This window comes from Lipophrys pholis (genome assembly GCF_963383615.2).
Source record: "Lipophrys pholis genome assembly, chromosome: 9".
In the NCBI taxonomy this organism is placed as follows: domain Eukaryota; kingdom Metazoa; phylum Chordata; class Actinopteri; order Blenniiformes; family Blenniidae; genus Lipophrys; species Lipophrys pholis.
This window is the reverse complement of record NC_137639.1, coordinates 1,070,749-1,095,232: the sequence shown is the minus strand read 5'-3', so window position 1 is coordinate 1,095,232 and position 24,484 is coordinate 1,070,749. Positions and strand designations below refer to the sequence as shown.

Below are 24,484 nucleotides of genomic sequence, written 5' to 3'. Positions count from 1 at the left end.
CAGAAACATGTTTGCTTATTAGAAGAGTTTATGGTTCAGTCCACATACTGAGGAAATAAATCAATAAAACCATTCACCTGCTGTCTGAATATTAACTGTCGGTTTCCCCTTATTTAACTTGTAGATCAAGCATTTGGCTAAATCCGCAGGTTTGTATTGTTAGAGTTTCCTTCTTGTGGAAGGAATGTGTAGATAAAGAATTGGCATCCCCGGAGATCAATATACACTGTGGGAATTCAGTAAAATCATTCCCGGAATATGGGGTGGGTAAAGATCCCATTGGGAAATATCTGCATGCTGTGAAGGGTGTTGGCTCACATGATTATATGATTTTCAAGAATGTGGGGGAGGACAGGGTGCTTCTAAACATTAGGACCACCTGGACTGGGACAAAATATCGTGCTCTGTATTATTAATAATACTTTGATTAATTATGTTTCATTAATACTGTTTTAAATAGTTTTACTTTCTACTTTGGAGTATTTGATCTTCCAGCATGCTGTTTGGTAAGTGATTGTTTTTCCGAGGTTCCTTGAACGCAGCGCAGTCAGCTGTTTGCTTTCACTTCCTCAGATTAAAAACTTGAACATTTCCACCAAATGAGGACGACTTCTCCATCAGTCACTTCCTTTTCTCTACTCTGGGGCAGTTTGGACTTCACTCGACACAATGGTAGGAATAATCTGAGTATATCTGCGCTCCAGCTAACTTTTCTCTGTGCTTCCGGTCTGACTGCTGCTGGGCTCAACAAGCTGCTGGAGGAAAGCCATCCGCGGTTTAACCTAAAGTGCCTGTTTACATCGCGTATTACGGTAAAGTTGTCAGAATCCGACGGGAGCTTCATGGTGCGTTCAAGTACACTTCAGTTGCAAGCGCTAATCATAAAGACAGTACTGTACAGTCGTATTATACCAGAAATTCAGAGAAAATCTAATTGTTTTCAGCGAACTTCACCACATTCTTGTTCCACGGGCTCCCAGGTACCTGCGGGTCAATTTTCAAATTGATTCATTGTAGCATTTTCTCACAATTACACACTGAATTCACAACAATATGCGTTACTGTACATCCATAAATTAATAGAAAATCTAAATGTGTTGAACAAACTGCAAGCATTCTTGTTCTGCAGGCCCACACGTACCTCTGTTTCTCATTGTCATCATTTCCTTTTGCAGAATTTGGTTCTTTTAACCATTTTTACTTGTCTTCCATTAATAGGAGTCCAACTCACCTGGTCTTTTTTTATTTTTTGCGACACTTGATTCGAACTTTTTTATTAATACAACGGGTGACAGGTGACATTAACATAGCAAGAGGTTTGAGTTATGTCTGCCTACAAAAGTCGGTGTTTCACATCAGTCATTTCAGGTATACGAGAAAAAAATCCTGCAAGAGAAAGTCATTCTATAATACAATTTACAGATCAAATTCAATCCTGAGTTCTTTGCTCTTCACAGCTTTGGAGTTGCTGCAGTGCTTTAAAGTGATCCTGTATGATGATAACAGTGATTTGAATACTATGGATATAGGTTGCTGGTTGAAACATTTCGAGCAGTGTATATGATATTTTGCTAAAAGTGAGATCAGGTTTATCACAAAGGATTCTTTTGGAGGGGCAACTCACCTGGTCACCTCCATCCTCTCTGCAGCTCGTTGGTCATCACCTGTTTACCAGTCAGTGTGACGATCTGTGAGTCTGTACCTGTTGTTGGCAGAGGCATGACAAGAATTATGGAATAGCCTAAACATCAAAATACAGTAGACAGATGAACACGTGGACCAGAACCAGCCAAAGGTTAAAATAAAAAATGTGATTTAGAAATGATGACAACAACAACAAAGAGCAGACCAGCATGAGAAACGGATACAGACTCTCAGATGCTTGACCAATGAGCTGCAGAGAGGATGGAGATGACCAGGTGAGTTGGACTCCTATTAATGGAGGACAAGCAAAAATGGTTAAAAGAAACCAAATTCTGCAAAAGGAAAGGATGACAATGAGAAACAGAGGTACCTGTGTTCCTGTAGAACAAGAATGTGATGGAGGTTGCTGAAAACAATTAGATTTTTGTGTGAATTTCATTACAATAAACCTTTCCAGTTCTGTATCCATAGGCTGCATTTTATTTCAGTAATTGTGAAAAAATCTTGCAGTGAATCCAGTTGAAAATTGTCACGGAGGTCCTTGGGAGCCTGTAGAACCAGAATGTTGTGCAACTTGCTGAAAACATTTAGATTTTTTCTGAATTTATGGATGTAGAGTAACGCATATTGTTCTGAATTCAGTGTGTAATTGTGAGAAAATGCTACAGTGATCCTAGTTGAAAATTGAGCCACAGGTACCTGGGAGCCTGTAGAATAAGAATCTGGTGAAGTTTTCTGAAAACAATTAGATTTTTGATGATTTTCTGTTACAATACGCCTGTACAGTTCTGTCTTTATGAAATATGCTTGCAACTGAGATGTACTTGAACGCACCATGAGGGTCCTCAAGGCTTCTGACAGCTTTACCGTAATACGTGATGTAAATAGGCACTTTCGTTTAAACCGGATGTCTTTACTCCAGTAATATGCTTTTGCTTTAGTTTCAAGTGTTTTCTCTGCGGATGAAGGCTGTGAGTCGCTGTGACAGTTCACGATAAATAAACCAGGAGCCTTTAATAGCTTGTTAAAGGTCAAAACAAACAGGTATTAGTGAGTCTGCAGTTGATTTATGATGATGGGATCCTGCTGCCAACAACAGAAAGGGAGTTAGTTTAGCAGCTTTTTGTCAAACAGCAGAAAAATATTCACCATTGGGAGTAAAACGGCATAAAAAGAACTGAAAGTCCCATTTAACAGATGAAATGAAAGCAAAACTAATGATTTAAACATAGAACTGGTTGTGCATCGATGCCAAAAACTGCGTGAAATCTGAATAAAAATACAAAAAAGTTCTTATTTACAATTAATAAATGTGAAAGTTTTTACTTTTCAGTGACTTCATTGCTTCTCTTATGAGCTCATTGTGGAAAATCATGTTTTTCCAACTTTGCTATTGAAGCAGAATTTGAACCAAGACTGTGTGTGAAGGACATTTCAGCAACAAAGACATTCAAAGTATGAATCAAAAGGTGAAGCTGGACAGAGCAAACACAATGAGACAAAGGGTAGAAGGACAAAAGATGGAAATATCAAAGCAGTGGATTACAGGCCTAAAACATTAAAATAACAGCGTTAGAGACAAAGTGCCACAGAAATGAAGTCGTGGACTGAGAGAAGACCTTCAGCCTGGTTTGGTAACTCGAGCTGGAGCAACTCAAAGCAGAAATTATTCACTGTATTAGCAGAATGTCTCCTGAGTCTGGTTCTGCAGGTTCCTCCTCTGAGTCTGGTTCTGCAGGTTTTGTTAGGTTTCTCTAGAAATCATTGTGTTGCATGTGCTGCTTTATAAATAAAGTTGAATTGAAAATGGAATCTATTACTTTCTCAATATGCTCTGTCTCCTGCTCTCATTTCTTGTTTTTGCATATTGGAACTCTACTTAACCTTCTTAAGATCCAGCAGTGGAAATGCAAGTGATTAGAATTTTGTAACTGGCCTCAGGAGTTTGTTCAGGAGTTTGATCAGGAGTTTGTTCAGGAGTTTGATCAGGAGTTTGTTCAGGAGTTTGTTCAGGAGTTTGATCAGGAGTGTGTCGGTTCTTTGCTGCCTGCTTTTCGTTTTCTAGAGCTTTCAGACAATCTGGTCAGCTCTGCTTTGAACTGCTGTTAACTTGATTATTGCTCCAGCAGGTCCAGGACAGGGATTTAGCACCTTCTAACACTGATGGTCCTGCACTCTTATTTTCTTCCAGTATTAAAGTACAGGATAGGGAGAGGCCATCTCTTAAAGCGCTCAGACCTGCCGCTCTACCGCTCTGCAGCGGAGACTCTGGAGCTGAAACATGGGCCCGATGGAGGAAGTCAGGGTGTCGTTCATCAGCGTCCTCACCTGCCACCGAGAGCTGCTGGTGTCCAGGCTGAGGAGCCTCCAGTGCGTCGTGGACAACCTGCAGGCCGCCGGGTTCCTCTGTGACGAGGACGTGGAGATCGTTCAGCAAACTGCCACCAAGACAGACCAGGTCGGAAAAACCAGACCCCGTCCACGTTTACTCTATTTCAATACCCTCAAACTTGAAGTGAAACAGATTCCATTGTCTTCCAGGTGCGTAAGATCCTGGAGGTCGTCCAAAGCAAAGGAGACGATGCCTGTGAATACTTGATCTTCATCATCTATAAAGTGTATGACGCGTACATCGACCTCCAGCCGTGGCTGAAGGAGATCAACTACCAGCCGAGCCATGACGTGATGAGGATGGAGGTGGTCAACACAGACCCCAGTAAGTCTCCCACGTCCTGCTGCAGCAGGCGGCGTGAGAAGGGATGGACCAGTGTAGCAGGAAGTGTTGAGTGTGTCTGCATCGAGCCTTCAGTCTGAAACTGAAGCACATGAAACCAGCCCGTCTTCAAACAGACCAGCTGATTGTTTGGGTCTGAGGATTACTTCAAATCCGTTTGGGCCAATCAGAGGAACGTGCTCATCTTCTGAAATCATGTTTAAAGTGACTCCAGGTTAAAATACCAAAAATGAAGATACTCAGTCCGGCCCATGAATGCTGTCAGGTACGTCGGGCAGCAACCAGCGCTGGCCACTCGTCTGTCCATCGCACCGAGTGGACTCCATCTCCTCTGTTTCACGGAGCAGGATTATTAGTCCAGAGTCCAAGCAGCAGCCTGGAGGGCATCAGGGCTCTGCCCTTTGACCTCTCTGGTATGGATGAAAGTACCTGGAGACGCACCTTCCCCCAGCTTAACCTTAAGAGAAAGTATTATCAAAGATAAGTCACCAGAAACCTGAATCTGCCTCCAGCAGATGATCCTGAACCCTCAGTGTGTTTTTACCTTGAAGGAAGACAGGACATCAAATCTATAAATGTAAGGATCAAAACTATAAAGATGTATACAAGGGAGCCAATAGAAACAGGAAATAGGATTTGTAGTAAAAACCTCCAGCGTGACAGCCAACAAGGAAGGGTATAGATATATTGCACTGTTTCCTCTTGGAAAGAAGCCTTGAGCTCCTGGGTGCTGCTCTGTCCTTCATGAGCTCACATGGCTTCAGAGACAGGAGCAGCAAGCAAACCCAAAGGGTCTGGTGTCCAATTACAAAGACTTGATGCTCCATGTTGCGACGCTCAGCTTTGTTTTAATCAGTTTTATAGGATAAATGTGGAGTTTCAGTTTGTAAAACTGAAGGACAGCAGACATGTTGGAGTTATTTACATCTGGAGTTTTCTGTTTATTATCACAGTGGATAAAATGTGTGGTCCTGAATGAATGACGAGCAACCTTGTGCTTTCTGCCAAAGTCAGCAGGTACTGTGAGAAGCTGAGACATGAAATAAGCCGAGACACGAGCTTCATCATGTCATATGGGCAGCGAGAGGACACGCGGCTGGAGGAGCTCTACACCGACACTGTGATGGAGCTGCTGAATGACTGCAATGAAAGTCTGGGCTTCCTGGAGAATCTCAACCAGCTTCTGGGAGACCACGCCGTCTTCAACCACCAGGGTGAAATCATCTACGTGACGGGCGACGCCGGCGTGGGAAAGTCCATCCTCCTGCAGAAGCTGCAGAACCTGTGGTCCAGGAGAGAGCTGCAGACCAGCGCCATCTTCTTTTTCAAGTTTCGCTGTCGGATGTTCAGCATCTTCAACGATGCGCAGCAGATCTCCCTCAGAGACCTTTTGTTCAAGTACAACTGCTACCCGGACCACGACCCGGATAACGAGGTCTTCCACTACATCCTTCGATTCCCGGAAAGGGTGGTTTTTACCTTCGATGGTTACGACGAGATTCAGGAGGACTTGGAGACGCTGGACGTTCCGGAGGTGGTGTCGCCAGAGGAGAAGTCCGGCCCTCTGCAGCTGCTCCTCAGTTTGCTTTGTGGGAAGCTGCTGACTGGTTCCCAGAAGGTTCTGACGTCGCGGTCCGGGATCGAGCTCCAGAGCAGAGTGATCAAGAAGAAAGTGGTTCTGCGTGGGTTCTCCTCTGCTCAACTGAAAACCTACATCAACCTGCATTTCAAGGAGCAGGAGCAGCAGGAGCAGGTGCTGGTCCAGCTGGACGCCAGCCCGTACCTCTGCGGCCTGTGCTCCACGCCGCTCTTCTGCTGGATCATATTCAAGAGCTTTCGTCATCTGCACATGATACACGACAGTTTTCATCTGCCCGAGATGTCCGTCACGCTCACCGACATTTTCCTGATGCTGTCCGAGGTCTTCCTCAGCCGACTGACCTCGCCCGCCCCGTCACTGGCAAAGAAGAGCGTCCGCTGCACGGCGGACACCTTCAGGACCGGCCTCAGGTCGCTCGCTGCCTTCGCCAAGCTGGCCTTGCAGAGCATCGCGCAAGGGAGCTTCATTTGCAGCCAGGAGGAGGTCGGTGCTTGTGGTCTCACCGACGAGGACCTGCTGCTGGGATTTCTTCGATCTGTTAGCGAGTCTGAGGCCAGAGACCGTCCAGCCACGTTTGAGTTCCTCCACGTCACCCTGCAGTCCTTTCTTGCGGCGTTCGCTCTGGTCTTGGATGAGCAGAGCGCCGCCGGCAGCATCCTCAGGTTCTTCACCGAGTGCAGCAGGAGGAGGGAGTCGTCCTGTCTGCCTTTTGACGTCTGCTCCTGCGGCTCCTCCAGAGCTGAGGACAGGAAGCCGTTCGCCACCACCGAGCACCTGCAGTTCATCAACCTGTTCCTGTGCGGGCTGCTGTCCAAGGCCCACGGCGGCCTGATGGAGCACCTCGTCTCTCCGCCGCTGTTAAAGAAGAAACGAGCTCTGCTGAAGTCCTACCTGTCCACCGGTGTCAAGTCCCACCTCCGGGGCCTGCCCCACTACAACGGTGATGAGGGCAAGAAAGTTCACGTCTTGCCCAACTTTCTGTGGATTCTGAGGTGCATCTTCGAGACGGGGAGCAAGGACATCGCCCAGATGACGGCCAAAGGCATCACAGCCGGCTTGATCAAGCTGGGCTACTGTAACGTCTACTCGGGCGACTGCACCGCCATAAACTTTGTTCTGCAGCACCGTCGGAAACCCCTGGGCCTCGACATGGACAACAACAACATCAGCGACTACGGAGTGAAGCAGCTCCGGCCTTCGTTCTGTAAGATGACCGTGGTGAGGTAAGAAGGCTTCTGACTCTCTGCTGAATAAAGGCTCCTGCTGCTCCCGTAAGAACAAGAAGAAAAGTTCAACTGTGACCTCAGCCAGCTGCCCAAAAAAATGCTTGTTCAGCAGGAGAGTTCATACTCACAGACCACGCCCCCTCACAACAGGCCACACCCCTCACAACAGGCCATGTCCCCTCACAACAGGCCACACCCCTTACGGCAGGCGCACTTCTTTGAAGCGGCTTTTTAACTTTATAACTGCAGCTTGTTTCTTGGTGTTTTCAGAAACACATTTCTCTGAACTGTTTCAGTAATACCGCCCCCGGCTAGCTCAGCAGGTAGAGCATGAGACTCTCAATCTCTAGGTAGAGGGTTCATGTCCCCCGTCCAGCTCAGTAGGTAGAGCATGAGACTCTCAATCTCAAGGTAGAGGGTTCATGTCCCCCGTCCAGCTCAGTAGGTAGAGCATGAGACTCTCAATCTCAAGGTAGAGGGTTCATGTCCCCCGTCCAGCTCAGTAGGTAGAGCATGAGACTCTCAATCTCAAGGTAGAGGGTTCATGTCCCCCGTCCAGCTCAGTAGGTAGAGCATGAGACTCTCAATCTCAAGGTAGAGGGTTCATGTCCCCCGTCCAGCTCAGTAGGTAGAGCATGAGACTCTCAATCTCAAGGTAGAGGGTTCATGTCCCCCGTCCAGCTCAGCAGGTAGAGCATGAGACTCTCAATCTCAAGGTAGAGGGTTCATGTCCCCCGTCCAGCTCGGCAGGTAGAGCATGAGACTCTCAATCTCAAGGTAGAGGGTTCATGTCCCCCGTCCAGCTCGGTAGGTAGAGCATGAGACTCTCAATCTCAAGGTAGAGGGTTCATGTCCCCCGTCCAGCTCAGTAGGTAGAGCATGAGACTCTCAATCTCAAGGTAGAGGGTTCATGTTCCCCGTCCAGCTCAGTAGGTAGAGCATGAGACTCTCAATCTCAAGGTAGAGGGTTCATGTCCCCCGTCCAGCTCAGTAGGTAGAGCATGAGACTCTCAATCTCAAGGTAGAGGGTTCATGTCCCCCGTCTGTCTGCCCTCCAACATGTTAATGAGCTCATGTCGTAGCGAGGGTTCATGCTAAGCAGGATTCCAATATGAGTGATAGTCATTAGCGAGCTGGAAGGTGTAGCACACGGCAGTGCAGCTCCGACTGGATGGTTGGAAACGCTCAACCAAATTTGAAAATGACATACTTTTGTTGGGCGGGACCCACAGTGCCGAACCTTCTTCTTGGTCTTATGGAGTATGAATCAGCCTTAACTCTGCGTGTGTCTAATGAAAGTGTTTTCCTTCAGATTGTGTGTCAATCACCTGTCGGACAGCAGCATGGAGGTTCTGGCTGAGGAGCTGTGTAAACACAAAGTTGTGGAGGTTTTGGGGTGAGTACTTTATTTCACAGACCTAAAACCTCAAAAAACGGAACATTCTGTCAGAAAAGTCTGACATGTGATCACAATTCCCAAAAAGTGGGGACATTTAAACATGTAAATAACTGCAGAATATATTGAGGCTCCACCAGCGGGCCGATCTGATCTGGAGCGGGACTCATCAGGGAGGCGCTAGCTTTGTCTACATCGTTTAGATAAAGAGTACGAAGCCAATCCAATGTTTCCTGCTGCAAAATGGAACAAGGCATCAAACAAACACCGTACTCCAACTGTTTCCTGTTCCAGCCTTTAGGATGCTACGTGGCTAGCAGTGAGCTAGCTGTCATAGCAGCAGCACCGACCTGAAGAGACGAGAACAATCAGCCCAGTGAATCTTATCTCTGTTGAAGAGTTACACGCTCTCACCTGCCAGACTGAACGCTCTGGTTGGCCGGCGTGCCACAGGTTTATGTTCGGTCTATATCTGGTTATTGTATCTAGACCTGGGACGATAATCAATAAATCAATTAATCACACGATAAATGAAAATGAACTCGATAATTTAGCCGGCCTCCATATACCGCCATATTGCCAAGAGGAAAACAAACAATCCTGAAGTGTTTGGTTTCCTCATCGCTCCTCTCCAAACAAGCAGGATGACAAGAGACTCCACTCTGTGATCGGCCTCAGTACCTGAAGAGACTCTGTGATCGGCCTCAGTACCTGAAGAGACTCTGTGATCGGCCTCAGTACCTGAAGAGACTCCACTCTGTGAATTGTCCCTCCTAACTCCTTAATGATTGACTTTACCTTAACCTCTGGATGACATCACGGGGTTAAGGAAAGGTGTTAGGAGGCTTCCTAAAGGAGTTAGTGAAAGGTGTTAGGAGGCTTCCTAAAGGAGTTAGGAAAGGTGTTAGGAGACTTCCTAAAGGAGTTAGTAAAGGTGTTAGGAGGCTTCCTAAAGGAGTTAGTGAAAGGTGTTAGGAGGCTTCCTAAAGGAGTTAGGAAAGGTGTTAGGAGACTTCCTAAAGGAGTTAGTAAAGGTGTTAGGAGGCTTCCTAAAGGAGTTAGTGAAAGGTGTTAGGAGGCTTCCTAAAGGAGTTAGGAAAGGTGTTAGGAGACTTCCTAAAGGAGTTAGTAAAGGTGTTAGGAGGCTTCCTAAAGGAGTTAGTGAAAGGTGTTAGGAGGCTTCCTAAAGGAGTTAGGAAAGGTGTTAGGAGACTTCCTAAAGGAGTTAGTAAAGGTGTTATGAGGCTTCCTAAAGGAGTTAGTAAAGGTGATAGGAGGCTTCCTAAAGGAGTTAGTAAAGGTGTTAGTAGTTAAATGTTGACAATCATTGTTTATTGGTAATAATTGACCATCAATATAACATCTAGCAAAATCTATTCTGGTCACAGGTCTAATTGTACGAAGACAAAACTGTTCAAATCTATTTTGAAATGTTAAACTTAGAAATGTCTGTTGTCATTTCTTGACTGATTCTGTAGCATGTCTCCAAGAAAGTCTGACTGTCCGTAGGAAAGTAAACCAGCTGATTGCTTCAGTTATGAATTCTTGTAACTCCAATATGCAGGAGCAGGACGGGCCAGTATGTGACGGTATGGAATAGAACAGTACTGTGACTCTTTAATGTGGTTCCACGTATTTATAAAGCAGCCCCTCGTTGCCTCCAGTGTATTTTGGATCTGTAAAGACCGACTGTGGGAATCTTAATATATATTAAAGAAAAACAAGTGACATATGGTCTTTTTCCTCCTTCATTCTGAACGAATGTTTGAGATGTTCACTCGGTGCCGGTTCGGACTGAAGAGTTTAGATCTTTTCACCTCGGAGCCAATCGACTTGTTTCATGAAGATTTTCCTGAAGACGGACGTGTCCTGCTCAGCATAGCGACGGTTTAGACGTGGTGTTGGATTGGGAAGGAAAGTAGGTATTTCACTTGTTGCCATGTCAGTTCTGACAGGAAAGATCCTGCTGATGTAGAAATGTGTGTTTCTGGGCCTCAGCAGCCTGTGATGGACTGGACCTGCTTCTTGAGCTAATAATACTGTGTTCAGGCCTCAGTGTTGGTGCAGCACCTGCTCTCTGCTCAGCCGCTGAGCTGTTGGGACCTTTCAAGTCCACATAAGCTGCGTTTTTACCTCCTGAGATACCATAAAAAAAAGTTATTTGCCGCCCAATTGGTGACCGAACAAGGCATCAGCAGTTTGCCTGGAGGATTCCTGGAAACTGAAAAGGTTCAAACAGACTGTGAGGAGAGATTCAGACCTAAACAAATGACTCTTTGGATGAATAATCTGAGACTTTCTAAACTTGTCCTCCTCAGTCTTTACAACAATCACATCAGCGATGCTGGAGCCAAGCTGGTGGCTCAGATTATCGAGGAATGTCCCAGGCTACGAGTCGTCAAGTATGTTTGTCTGCATGCAGGTAAAAGTACCATGGCAGTTATTTTATTATTGACTAGTGATGATTGACCGTCTCATGTTGTCGTTCTGTCTGTAGGATAGGGAAGAACAAGATCACCAGTGTGGGCGGGCGCCATCTGGCCCACGCCATTCAGAAGAGCGCCTCAATATTTGACGTGGGGTAAGAAAGTGTAGCGCCTTTGGTCCAGAAGGTTTCGTATCATGTGATCAGGCGACGCTGGTGACTTCACTTCTCAGCTATTTGCTTCTTGATGCTTCCAGGATGTGGGGCAACAGCATCGGTGACGACGGAGCCCAGGCGTTTTCTGAAGCTCTGAGGAACCACCCGAGTCTCACCAACCTGAGGTGGAGCAGCGTCACTCCACCTCAATGAAAACTGCTTTTTGGCGTCGGGTTACATGACAATGGTGCTGTTTTATTGTGACAGTCACCGTGATAACAATCCAACTTGGTGGTTTTATTATGACAGTCACTGTAATAACAATCAAGCTTGGTCATTTTATTTTGACAGTCAGCGTAATAACAATCCAACTTGGTACTTTTATTTTGACAGTCAGCGTGATAACAATCTAACTTGGTGGTCTGTCCACCAGAATGTTCTCCCAGTGTTCATGTTTAGGGCTCAGTGTGTGTGTGTGTGTGTGTGTGTGTGTGTGTGTGTGTGTGTGTGTGTGTGTGTGTGTGTGTGTGTGTGTGTGTGTGTGTGTGTGTGTGTGTGTGTGTGTGTGTGTGTGTGTGTGTGTGTGTGTGTGTGTGTGTGTGTGTACTTTCAGTACTAAGACTAACAACAGCACCCACTAGTGGCTGAACATGAAAACTACACTGTCTTCAGCGGTTCCCTGCTGGGATCCTGCGACTCTGAACAGGAACAAGCGTAGAAGATGTACATTGTTCAAAACTTTGCCGTGTCAATGTGAAACTTTTCTGGAACAAAATTCTGAAAACATTGTGGTGTGAACATTGTGGTGTGACACATTGTGGTGTGAAACATTGTGGTGTGAACATTGTGGTGTGACACATTGTGGTGTGAAACATTGTGGTGTGAAACATTGTGGTGTGACACATTGTGGTGTGACACATTGTGGTGTGAACATTGTGGTGTGAACATTGTGGTGTGACACATTGTGGTGTGACACATTGTGGTGTGAACATTGTGGTGTGAAACATTGTGGTGTGAAACATTGTGGTGTGACACATTGTGGTGTGAACATTGTGGTGTGAACATTGTGGTGTGAAACATTGTGGTGTGACACATTGTGGTGTGACACATTGTGGTGTGAACATTGTGGTGTGACACATTGTGGTGTGAAACATTGTGGTGTGACACATTGTGGTGTGAACATTGTAGTGTGACACATTGTGGTGTGACACATTGTGGTGTGACACATTGTGGTGTGAAACATTGTGGTGTGACACATTGTGGTGTGAACATTGTGGTGTGAAACATTGTGGTGTGAAACATTGTGGTGTGACACATTGTGGTGTGAAACATTGTGGTGTGAAACATTGTGGTGTGACACATTGTGGTGTGAAACATTGTGGTGTGAACATTGTGGTGTGAAACATTGTGGTGTGACACATTGTGGTGTGAACATTGTGGTGTGACACATTGTAGTGTGAACGTTGTGGTGTGAACATTGTGGTGTGAACATTGTGGTGTGAACGTTGTGGTGTGAACGTGGCCTGGAAGGGAAGCCTGTGAATCCACACTCAGCGGTTTCATGTTGCCTGTCCTGGTTCTGTGTTTCAGTCTGTCAGCCAATGGGATCACAGCTACAGGAGGCCGCTGCATCGCAGAGGCTCTGAGGGAAAACTCCGCCCTCAGGATCTTCTGGTACGCTGCTCACAAGTACCGACACTATGATGCTGAAGCCTCTGTACTTTCACATTTGTACTTCTAACTAATTAACTAACTAACTAACTAACTAACTAACTAATTTTATTGAGTATTTTACAGTTTATATGTGGAAAAAGAAAGTGTTTGCTGCAGTCATGAAAACAGTCTTTGCTGAATGTTAACCTCGTTTCCTTCCCGATGCTTCACAAGCGCAGCAGTTTGTAATTAAAGTCATTTTAAATGAGATTTTCATACATTTGTGCACAACAATATCCTTGTTGTACTACATATATTATTTGCAGTTATCACACTGATCCAAATACTTTCCAACTGTTATTAGATTAACCAGCCTGAGCAGCTCTATCTAGACAGTAAGATGATTTCTTAGATTAACCAGCCTGAGCAGCTCTATCTAGACAGTTAGATGATTTCTTAGATTAACCAGCCTGAGCAGCTCTATCTAGACAGTAAGATGATTTCTTAGATTAACCAGCCTGAGCAGCTCTATCTAGACAGTAAGATGATTTCTTAGATTAACCAGCCTGAGCAGCTCTATCTAGACAGTAAGATGATTTCTTAGATTAACCAGCCTGAGCAGCTCTATCTAGACAGTTAGATGATTTCTTAGATTAACCAGCCTGAGCAGCTCTAAACTAGACAGGAACATGATTTCTTAGATTAACCAGCCTGAGCAGCTCTATCTAGACAGTAAGATGATTTCTTAGATTAACCAGCCTGAGCAGCTCTATCTAGACCAGGGGTAGGGAACCCTGGTCCTCAAGAGCCGCAGTCCTGCACGTTTTCAATGTGTCCTCGCATCAACACAGCTGACAGCAATTATTGGCTCGTTATCAAGCTTTCTGCAGGGTTCATCATGATAACTCAGGTGTGTTTGAGCAGGGAGACATGGAAAACAGGCAGGACTGCGGCTCTTGAGGACCAGGGTTCCCCACCCCTGATCTAGACAGTAAGATGAAGCAGGAACATGAATTAACAAAGAGGAAACAACAAAAGAGGAACATGATTTGTAAAGTTTGAGCAAATGATGACAGAGAACAAGCAACTTCAGAATCACCTTTAGTGAGGAGTGGAAGTGTGTGTGTGTGTGTGTGTGTGTGTGTGTGTGTGTGTGTGTGTGTGTGTGTGTGTGTGTGTGTGTGTGTGTGTGTGTGTGTGTGTGTGTGTGTGTGTGGTTTGTCCACTGGGTGTGACCGGAACTGTTGTGGGGGGACCCATGACGACACCCCGGGGTCCGAGGCCATCGGGCCCGGACACCGCCACCCTGGCAGACGGCAGCCCCCCAGGCCCGGGGAGACCCCAGCGAACCACCCCAGAGAGCCACGCCCCCGCCCAGAAAGCACCAGGCGGAGAATGCAGACAGGAATCCCCCCCAGGCAAGAGGGGCCCACAAGAGAAGGATAAAGGGCACAGGGCCCCAGGCCCCGACCCAAGCCGCCAAGCCGAGAAAAGGCCGGAGCAGGGCCCCAGAATTACCTTTAATTTGAAACTTTGAAGTTTTTCTTTGTTGTGGTTCCGAGATGAAAAATGTCTTTATTTAAACAACAAACAAACGATAATCTTTAGAAATTCAATATAGTCCTTTGGACTGTAAGTGCTTGGACCCGAATTCCTCCAGAAAGTGTCTGTAATCTCACATCAATCAGATTATAATGAAACCTTGTGGTGTGAAATGTCCAGGAGCTTCTCCTGTTGCATTGTGGGACTTTTCCCAGCCCCCCCCCCCCCCCCTCCCCCGACAGCACGGCTCTGACAGCTTCTCCTGCTCCTGTTGCATTGTGGGACTTTCCCCAATTACACAATTAGTACTAAAAAAAATGATAATGTCAATATAAAGTAAATTTTAATTAAACATCCTGCTGCAAAATACAATGAAGTGTGAAAACCCTCTAAATCCTGGACAACCTCCTTGCTTGGTGGTTTGTGGAGCCGGATTGGGGCCCAGGGCAGGACTCTGCTGGAGAGCTGCTGGAGATCTGCTGGGAAGATGGAGATCTGCTGGGGATCTACTGGAGATCTGCTGGAGATCTGCTGGAGGAAAGAAAAGAGAGAAATTTGAAGGAGATTTAGGAACAACTAATGTAGAGGAAACCCTGGATGAGGCAACATGAAGCCTCGTCTGATCATCCAGCTCAGTTTTCATCTTCCACTTTAATATCCTGGCAGCAGCGTAGTTTGTCATGTTTTATGGTAGTTTGATATGTTTTATGGTAGTTTGATGGTAGTTTGATATGTTTTATGGTAGTTTGATATGTTTTATGGTAGTTTGATATGTTTTATGGTAGTTTGTTTTATGGTAGTTTGATATGTTTTATGGTAGTTTGTTTTATGGTCGTTTGATATGTTTTATGGCAGTTTGATATGTTTTATGGTAGTTTGTTTTATGGTAGTTTGATATGTTTTATGGTAGTTTGTTTTATGGTAGTTTGATAGAGCAGATAAAACACTGCGCTGCCTCAGCACCATGTCGCTTCCGGTAAACGGAAATGCTCAAGACATAATGTGGAAGAACAGAGAATTGAAAGTGGGCGGAGCCTTGGGCGGAGCCTTGGGCGGAGCCTTGGGCGGAGCGGCATCAGGGATGTTAACCAGTGACGGTAACCTCACTGTTAACTTTGACGGTGACGTTAGCTAACGGGATGAACGACGCATATTTAGCTAACGGCGGGTTAAGGATTTAACCGACCGTTAGAGCTTAAGCAGTGGTTAATATAAACCAGTTTAGAACAACCGGGCCCTGGATGTCATCAGACAGTGTGCATTAATGAGCTTTGGAGATCAACACTGACCCCTGCAGGCACGGAGGACTCAACAAGAAATGCTCATGTTGGCACTGTGACAACGTTGCACTGAATAGAGCGACTGCTCTTCATTTCTACCGACCCCAGTCTGCTTCACTGGAACTTCTGCTCATCTTGACTGTTCTTCTCTAAACGCTGGTTGTTTTCTTGCAGGTTGGTGCAGAATGAGATGACCGACGATGCAGCGCCGCATTTGGCCGAGCTGGTCCGAGCGAACACCGGCCTGACCCACCTGTGGTAATCAAACATGTCTGTTTTCATCCAGCAGGAAGTCGTCATTCACCGGCGCTGAGGCGGCGCTCTGCTGTGTTTGTCTGCAGGTTAATCGGCAACCGCTTCACTGTGGCCGGGATGAGGCAGCTCGCCGGCGCTCTGCTTCTCAACACTCGGCTCAAAGAAATATGGTGAGGATCAGTTCAGAGGGTCCAACCCTGCAGACTTTCTTCATCCAGGAACCAGGATGAGTGAATTATGTCCATTAGGAGGATGTGCACAGTGAGCAATATCCCCAGTAGACCCGTCACTAATCACATCTGATCTGCATCTGGTATTTTGAAAACAGCCGTTAAAGAGACACAATGTAAAAATAGAGTCATGTCTCCGTCGTCCACTTGGTGGCAGTATTGAAGCAGTTCAGTGCCACTCGCTTTCAATATTTTGGTTTCCAGTAGGTAAATATCATAGCTTAGCGTTTTTCTAACTATTCCTCAATACACCGTCTGCTGGTGCAGATTTACACCAACGTCCTGTTTTCACCACAACACTTAAAGTGAAAACGCAAAACCTTCATTGTGTTTTGGTGTCTGTTTACACGGCAACGGTGCCCGGAGCCTGTTTGAAAACGGCTCCCATGGTGAAAACATTTGGTCTCGAATAAGTAGTAACTAGTTCCTCTGCACATGCTCAGTAGAGCCAATCTGAACAAAGTTTCCTCCCTGGTGTCATGACTCCCAGTCCATGTTCTCCTGGACTTGGTAGTTTTATTTTGACAGTCACCATAATAACAATCCAACTTGGTAGTTTTATTTTGACAGTCACCATAATAACAATCCAACTTGGTGGTCTGTCCACTAGAATGTTCTCCTGTTGTTCATGTTAATAAGTGAGACAGCAAAGCAGCCCCAAATCCTGATGCTGCCCCCACCGTGCCTCCCATGTTGAGTCGTTTCACATCTTAGAGCTGCAGGTTCGTCTCTTGAGTACAGGTCGGTCCATAAAGCACCTCCCAGTGATACCGTGAGTATTCAGGTATTTTTCTCACTTCCCATGTTATTTAGGAAGCAGCAGCTTGTTGTTTAGTGAACAGTGAACCTGCTTCATGTTAACTCCAGGATCAGTTGTTTTCAGTTGCGTTTGCTCATGTGTATGTTCACTTCTCCACACTTTGTCCAATTAAATACTGCAAGCCCAACATGACTTGAACACTTTTCCCAGGACTGTGAATGTTTGGTTTCTACATTCTAACATGATGTTCTACAACAGTTTGTGATTTTATGTTCAGTGTGTTGCTTTTTTTACTCAGCTTGAGACTAAGATGCAGATTTGATGGAGAGAACAGGGACATTTCCCAGAGTTCCCTTCTCCTGCAGTGTCCCCGCCCCCCTGATGGGACAATATGAATATTAAATGTCTCCCTGAATGTCTTCCTGCAGCGTGAAGGGAAACCAGCTCTCTGGAGAGGAGGAGGAGGAGTTTGTGTCGGAGAAACGTCTGAGGTTCCACTGAGACCAGGACAGGAAGGAAACTCTTCACCCGGTTGATGAAATGTGGGTCTTGATGTTGTTAACGGACACTGTGGGCCCCACTGAGCCTGTCCACTGCTTCACCACTGCTCCACCACTCTTCATCGTAATTACAGGATTTTAACCAACAACCTTTGGACTTGGACTTGGAGCTGCTCTGCTCTGCTAGATTTCTTCACCGTGGGACTTTTGAAACCATTTCTACTGTTTGTTGGGGGATTCTAGCAACCTGGACTGCTGTGGGTCAGTGGGTAGCATGGTTTCGAGTTTGATTCCCTGTGACCACATGTCAAAGTGTCCTTGAGCAAGACTAAAGCAAGACACCAAACTGCTCCAGATGGGCATTGATCCTTTTCTCTTGTATTCTAAACATGAGTTTCATCTGTTATGGTGGAAACGAGATGTTGATGTTGATTCTCCCTGGAGTCTCAGGACTATAAAACTTTTGCGTGTGCAGGACCCGGCATGTCAGGGACACAAATGGACGGCCGTCTCGTGTCCCGGTCGTCATGGCTCCCTGTTAAAACACCCACTCAAGCAGAATAAACTCCTCAATGCACCGAGCGCATGAAAACCCAGAAACCTGAGTGGTGGTGTTCTGAAGAGAAGTGTCATTACTTCTGCGTCACGCCGTCATGTTCAGCCTCACTTGTGAAAGATTCTTACCGATATCTGTAGATTGTGACCAAAGAAGGTTTTCCCTTTATTGTGTTTGGTAAAAGAAGCCTGCAGCTCGTCAGGCTCAGCGCCGTCTTCTTTTAATCTCAGAAATACATACAGACAATATTCAGCCATTAATTCATCTGAAGACAGTTAAAAGCTGTAACGTGTTGAACTTGGCCCTTTATCAATAAAACTGGAGATCTGTCCAGAGTGTGTCATGGATGATTATTCTGGAGAGAAATTGGAAAAGCTCAGAAACAAAAGGAAGGAGTGATGATGATGCACACTAGAGATGTAGTAAGGCATGTCCACAGACGGGAAGTGACTAGTTTCAACACCCGGGTGTGAGCCGGAGGATCAGAGTGATGAAACTCATCAACAGACTGTAAAAGCTCTGTGCTGCGGGGGGGGGGGGGGGGGGGGGGTTGATCACTCACTAATATTAGATTCCCGTCTCTGATAAATAAAACGTAGAGATAAGTGACATTTCCTTTCTTTACAGGATGAATCACTTCTGTTGGAGTGATGTCCTTCAGCCAGCTCCTGTCCTCTACATGGACATTATAATGTCTGTGCTCTAACAGCTACCAACACTGATCCACCTCCATGACCTGCCTGTCCTACACCGCCACCATGTGGCAGAATTACAGAACTTCATCTTGTGGGTCCAACTCCGGATCCACACACTTACAGGTTGATTCTATTGCTTTCCAAACTTCCATAAAAATGACAACATTTCCTGACCTCAAAGGACTAAAACTGTACATAGACTTAACATGACAGAGCTCCCAATGAAAAACTAAAATAACAGTGAAACGTTCTTACCGTTTGGCGAGGGAATAATGTCCCGTCAATCCTCAGTGAGGGAATAATGTCCCATTAGTCCTGGGTGGGAGAATAATGTCCCGTTAGTCCTGAGTGAGGGAATATGTCCCTTCAGTCTTCAGTAACCCCCCCTGCCCCCCAACAATTTCAATTCCTGCAGAACCTGCAGAACCTGCAGAACCAGACTCGGACAAGGAGACTTCCTGCTGTTCTGGTTGTGGTTAGGTCAGGGTTCGGCAACCTAAGACCCATTTAGACCGGTTCCCCACTGAAACAGAGTGCAGACACTCTTCTCAGTAACAGCAGGGGCGGGGCTTCAGCAGGACCTCCTCCTCAGTCACAGCAGGGGCGGAGCTTCAGCAGGAGCTGGACCTCCAGTTCACAAGGAGAATGTTTTCACTGTGTCACAGAGAACAAGGTTTTTCCCTGTTGGTGGCGCCAAGATTCAATTTCATAGTATGCACAGCCCATCTCAACCCAACCAACTATATTTAGTTCATGCAGCTGCTCCAGATGCAGTCAGCGAGCGCTGGAGAGTGAACTCCCTGACCATCCAATCAGAGGGCAGGAATACGCTGATGTCACCCTAGGCCTTCTAGAAGGTCCTGAGTTGTCAATATCAAAATCTGATTGTTTGAAGCAGCAGCGTGACCGACTCTTATTTTACACTGCAGACGCCTGCAGAACTGAACCTGAAGGCCTCAGGCAGATTTCTTTACCCGGCAACAGGTGATGGTACGCATGCTGCGTACAGGATTCTGGCTGGCGGCGCCACTGGGTCCCGCATCATGACATACCTGCGCCGTTCACAACCGGCCTACATTTTACCTGTCCTGTCTGTGGGGGGACCGGCTCCAGAGTTGGGTCTGGGTGTGCCTTGCCTTGCCGTACTGCTTGGTACTGCAGTGGGACGAGGCTCATGGGTTGCTGATCCCTGCGTTCGGGGATGGAAATGGTGAATGGATTGTTTATTTGTTTTGTGTTTTTGCGCTGCTTGAGCATCCCCCAAAGGACTTTACATGGTTTAATCACATTCACCCTTTCACACACATTCACACAATAATTCTTGGGGGTTCAGTGTCTTGAACTGAACCTGAAACCTTCCGACTGAGAGATGACTGGCTCTACCAGCTGAGCCACAAGAGGAGAGTCCAACCCTGCTTCTGATCGGGGGTGAGGTAGAACAACCCCCCAGACCCTCCTGAACCTAGAACCCACAAAGGTTCCTCCGCCAGAGCGACTTCTCTTCACGGGTTTGTGTTTGTGGAGCACAGCCTGGAATACCAGGACAAGGTCAACAAAACAACATGGAGTCTTCCCATTATTGCTTCTGCAGTTAGTTCTTTAACGGAACACTGATTCCTGCTCGTCAGCTGGAAGTACCAGGCCTTCAGACATTAGTCCTCTTGGATTTGATAGTTTTTTTGTTGTATTGAGAACACAGTTACCTCATGTTTCACACTTTTTATTGATTTCCCTCAAAGTACAAAATGTTTTATGTGTGTTGTGAATTTCTTACCTGAATTTGCGGAGAGATTTTTAACCCTGTAGGTAAGAAACTCGCTTCACATGCTGAGTCTCCCCTGATACGATCTGATCAGTATGTTTGGCCGAAACATATATACAGTACACCTTCCAATGTAGAAAAGAAAAGCGGTACCACCAACATTCACTCTGCAGATATACAAACGTTCCAGACTGAAAAGCCTCCAGGCAGCAGACCCTGTGCTTCGCTGGTGGAGCAACAGGCTGAAAGGACTGCCTCAGGTACAGCTTACGTTTTCCGGTACGTGATCCATATATTTTGCTGGTGTCGGGCCGATATTTGATCCAGATATCGGATCGATGCTTCCCCAGTTGTAAAACCACTTCGGAATCGGGCTGCACAATCTATATCATGCAGATTTCTTTACCCGGCAACAGGTGATGGCTGAACTGTGATTGGTTAAAAGCTTTAATATGGAAGTTCAGTCTGGAAGCAGCAGTCAGAGGAGAAACTTTGAGAGGAAGCAGACAGACGGGTTGGAATTATTTAAGAAGTATTCATGGACAAAATATGATCAACATCAGTCTGTGATTCTGATCTTTTTCTCAGGCCTGCAGAGAAGCCTTCAGGCCCTGGTGGCCGCCACTGATATAAATATGTATATATATAGATATAATGTAAATTTATATCCAGAATTGATGGTGATAGCAGCAGGCGTCATGAACATAACCATTTTAAATTCAGCTTCACACTGAGCATGCTTGCTCTGCAAATACAAAATGACAGAACTCCAAATATCTCAAACTAGTATGGTTAACCAATGAATACCTTTTTCTTTTTTTGAAATACAAGCATGCGTGAAGAAACAATGGGATTGAACAGCTCAGTCTCAGCTGGTGTGAATTAGAGGTGAGAGAAAGAGCGGTTATTTGGTAAAAAGATCTCGAAGCAGAAAGACATTCACACCATCCTCCTGAGGGTTTGTATTTAATCTAAATATATTATTGCAATTCTCAATATTGTTGCATGGTTACCTGATGTGCAGCCCCATTTTGTACCACAAGGTGGTGTCGTGAGTCCATTTAGCCTGACAAGTAAGAATGGGATCATCACAATCTTCAGTTATTGGTGAGAACCGGATGGACTCAACTCTGCCACTGGACATAAATAGCAAACAGCAGGAGACATTCAGGTTCACTCTTCTTCTCAGACGCCTTCTAACGCTTTATTTTATTGTCTGAATGAAGTTAATCTTGATCATTTTGGGTGTTTTGTTATAAAAGATGACATGTGATCAATTTTAAAACTCTAAAGCACATCTGAAAAAGTGCCAATCTAATTATTTTCTCAGATTTTTTTTTTTTTACAGTTGTTACACACAGCTCAATGTCACTAGTATGTGAAAATATATTTATGACAAAAAGAGGATCAACAGCAGTTTGTCCTCCGGTGACAAGAGTGAGCCGTTCGTCCTCCAGGTGGCACCAGCGAGCTGCGGCTGGTGAGTGTCGGAGGGTCTCCTCTTCATGGAGATGATTGAAAGCACTGATCAGACAGAATTCACAGTTGATTGGCACCATGCTGGGGGCAGCGTGGGAGGAGCTACGATGTGGCGCGTTGCTGCTCCTCCTGGTGAGATGGTGGCGGTGCAGCTCCGGCTCGGCTCGCGCTCGTTGTGCTGGGCGTCTCTTACAACAAGGCACTGGGAGACTCCCCTCACTACTCCCCGCCACCATCATCTCCTCCACCTGTCCCGCCGTAAAATCTGAAGGTCTCCGCCACCACCTGTGGGGGCGCTGATGAGTCTGCGTGCTCTGAGTCCAGAGTGAATGTGCAACTCAAACATAAAACACAAGATTTGTATCCCTGAAGATTGAATGAGATTTGGCACACTGTGGTACTACATTATTGGTGAGTGGGGGGGGGGTCACAGTGTCCAACAGTCTCACTGGATCCACGTCTTCTCTCATGGTGGGTACCTGCAGAAGAAAACACCTGAATCAGTCCACCGCTCGTCCAGCTTCGTGATCGTTTCTAAAAGATGTGCAGCTACCAGGTTTTACCAGTGTAAAGAGAAAAAGCTTTAATCTGATGGATGCTCCGGGCAGGACCTGTTCACGCCGAACCACTCGTCGATGCAGCTGCACACAAGACAAGAACACAACATGGACACGTCACCATGAACCCATGTCCTCAGTCTCACTGCAGGAAGTTAAAGAAATGAAAAACGTCCCCAGACTGAAAGAAAGATCCAGTGAGATCAGCAGAGCAGGTCAGCAGCAGTAACTTTTGTTTAGTTACTTTCAGCAGCTGCCATAACACAACACGCCCCATCATCTCAACAATCAACAACAGGTTCTGTGCTGATCCCTGCCTGACCTCCTGCTGGTACATCTTTAACCTTTGACCTCCTGCTGGTACATCTTTAACCTTTGACCTCCTGCTGATACATGTTTAACCTTTGACCTCCTGCTGGTACATGTTTAACCTTTGACCTCCTGCTGGTACATGTTTAACCTTTGACCTCCTGCTGGTACATATCTAACCTTTGACCTCCTGCTGGTACATGAACTTTTATTTCATTTTCATTTGTTTCTGAAGAACAAACCTGAAGGCTGGAAGACGTTATCCCGCCCTCCTCAGCACCACAGACAGCGTCATCATGAATGAGAGCTGTTACATCCATACATCTGACACAATTGCTGCCGCCAGTACCAGAAGCAACAAAGCAGCTCAGTCGCATGATGATACCTCCGCCATGTTTTACAGTCGGGAGGCTGGACTTCATTTGGAGCTCTATGAACAAACTGCTACTCTGCATTCTCAGAGTCCATACCACACCAGCAGTACTTCTTCCTCGGCCTCGGCCAGTTGACTCCTGATTGTTCAGTGTTTTTTGTTTTATATCTTCAAGTTGAAGATTTAAGCTTCACTCCTCGAGTCAGAGAGTTTCTTTCAGGACAGAGAGCTAACAAATATAACAAAACGTTAGAGAAAATATCTTGTTTAGCTTTCGCTCACAGACTTACACGAATGTATTTCTGATGATTATTGCAGGACTAACACAAACATTTTGCAGTAAAGCGAAGACATTTGAAAGTGATGGTGCGAGCTCCGGACCTCTTGTGGTAGATGCAGAGACAGGGCAGCCGGGCGATGGTGTCGCCCTGCTGCAGCTCCTCCAGGCAGATCGCACATTCTCCGGCATCCTTGGTCAGGACGTCTTCTGTAACACAGCAGAGGCACGAGGGCCGTCAGGGAAACAAACTATTCTTCAAGCAAAATCAACATACAAATGTCTTCTTCTGGACAAATCAGCATTCAGTGTTTCCTTACAGTTAAATACACTGAACACATTGAACATTACGGCTCCATGACATCATCACTATGACCTTACAGGAACTTTAACCCTTGGTGGAAAAGCTGCAGCTACGCTGTCATGTCTCTTCACTTTGATTAATCTCCTACAGCACCTACTACCACTGATGGGCAACTATTGTATTACTGTAATCTGATTACTATTTTCAAGTAAAGTAAGGGATTACTTTGGCAAAGACAGTAATTAGATTACTGTTACTTTCTCACCAGCAGGCTGCGTTACTGTGTTACTAAATAGTGAATTTGACTCCTGAGAATGTCTCGCAACAATGACGTGTCAGCGGCGACGTCACTGTAAACAACTGACACTGTGAACAACAGTGTAAATAACAATGTAAACAACAAACAGTGTGAACAACAGTGTATACAACCAACAGTGAAAACAACCAATTGTGTAAACAATAGTGTAAACAACTGACAGTGTCAACGGCAGTGTATACAATCAACAGTGTCAACAACAGCGTGAACAACCGGCAGTGTAAACAACCAACAGTGTCAACGACAGTGTAAACAACAGACAGTGTAAACAACAGACAGTGTCAACAACAGTGTAAATAACCGACCGTGTAAACAACCAACAGTATAAACATCCAACAGTGTAAACAACAGACAGTGTCAACAACAGTGTAAACAACCAACAGTGTTAACAACAGTGTAAACAGTCAACAGTGTAAACACCAGACAGTGTCAACAACAGTGTAAACAACCAATAG

General features: G+C 45.8%; 2 protein-coding genes across 5 annotated transcripts in view; one reads left to right on the top strand and one right to left on the bottom strand.

Annotated features, from left to right (window-relative positions):
• Positions 1 to 541: 541 nt before the first annotated feature.
• Positions 542 to 18,289, top strand: nod1 (nucleotide-binding oligomerization domain containing 1). Of its 4 annotated transcripts, XM_080470995.1 has the most exons (13): positions 542 to 672; positions 3,836 to 4,102; positions 4,186 to 4,360; positions 5,389 to 7,201; positions 8,517 to 8,600; positions 10,919 to 11,002; positions 11,098 to 11,181; positions 11,283 to 11,366; positions 12,772 to 12,855; positions 15,831 to 15,914; positions 15,998 to 16,081; positions 17,330 to 17,443; positions 17,536 to 18,288. In XM_080470995.1, exons 2-12 carry the CDS (start codon positions 3,926 to 3,928, stop codon positions 17,400 to 17,402), a joined length of 2,826 nt encoding a protein of 941 aa, XP_080327121.1. In that variant the 5' UTR covers positions 542 to 672; positions 3,836 to 3,925; the 3' UTR covers positions 17,403 to 17,443; positions 17,536 to 18,288. The 4 variants fall into 4 exon arrangements, 3 of the variants coding, with proteins under 3 accessions (XP_080327121.1, XP_080327119.1, XP_080327120.1); XM_080470993.1 differs by having other exon boundaries at positions 17,330 to 18,289; XM_080470994.1 differs by having other exon boundaries at positions 546 to 672; positions 3,905 to 4,102; positions 17,330 to 18,289.
• Positions 18,290 to 21,583: 3,294 nt separating this feature from the next.
• znrf2b (zinc and ring finger 2b) overlaps positions 21,584 to 24,484 on the bottom strand; it is a 36,684-nt gene continuing 33,783 nt past the window's right edge. Inside the window, exons 3-5 of the mRNA XM_080472215.1 lie at positions 23,514 to 23,619; positions 22,457 to 22,534; positions 21,584 to 22,372 (exon numbers count right to left, since the gene is read on the bottom strand). Coding sequence (XP_080328341.1) covers positions 22,477 to 22,534; positions 23,514 to 23,619 — 164 coding nt within the window. The 3' untranslated portion in view covers positions 21,584 to 22,372; positions 22,457 to 22,476. The remainder of the gene's footprint in view (positions 22,373 to 22,456; positions 22,535 to 23,513; positions 23,620 to 24,484) is intronic.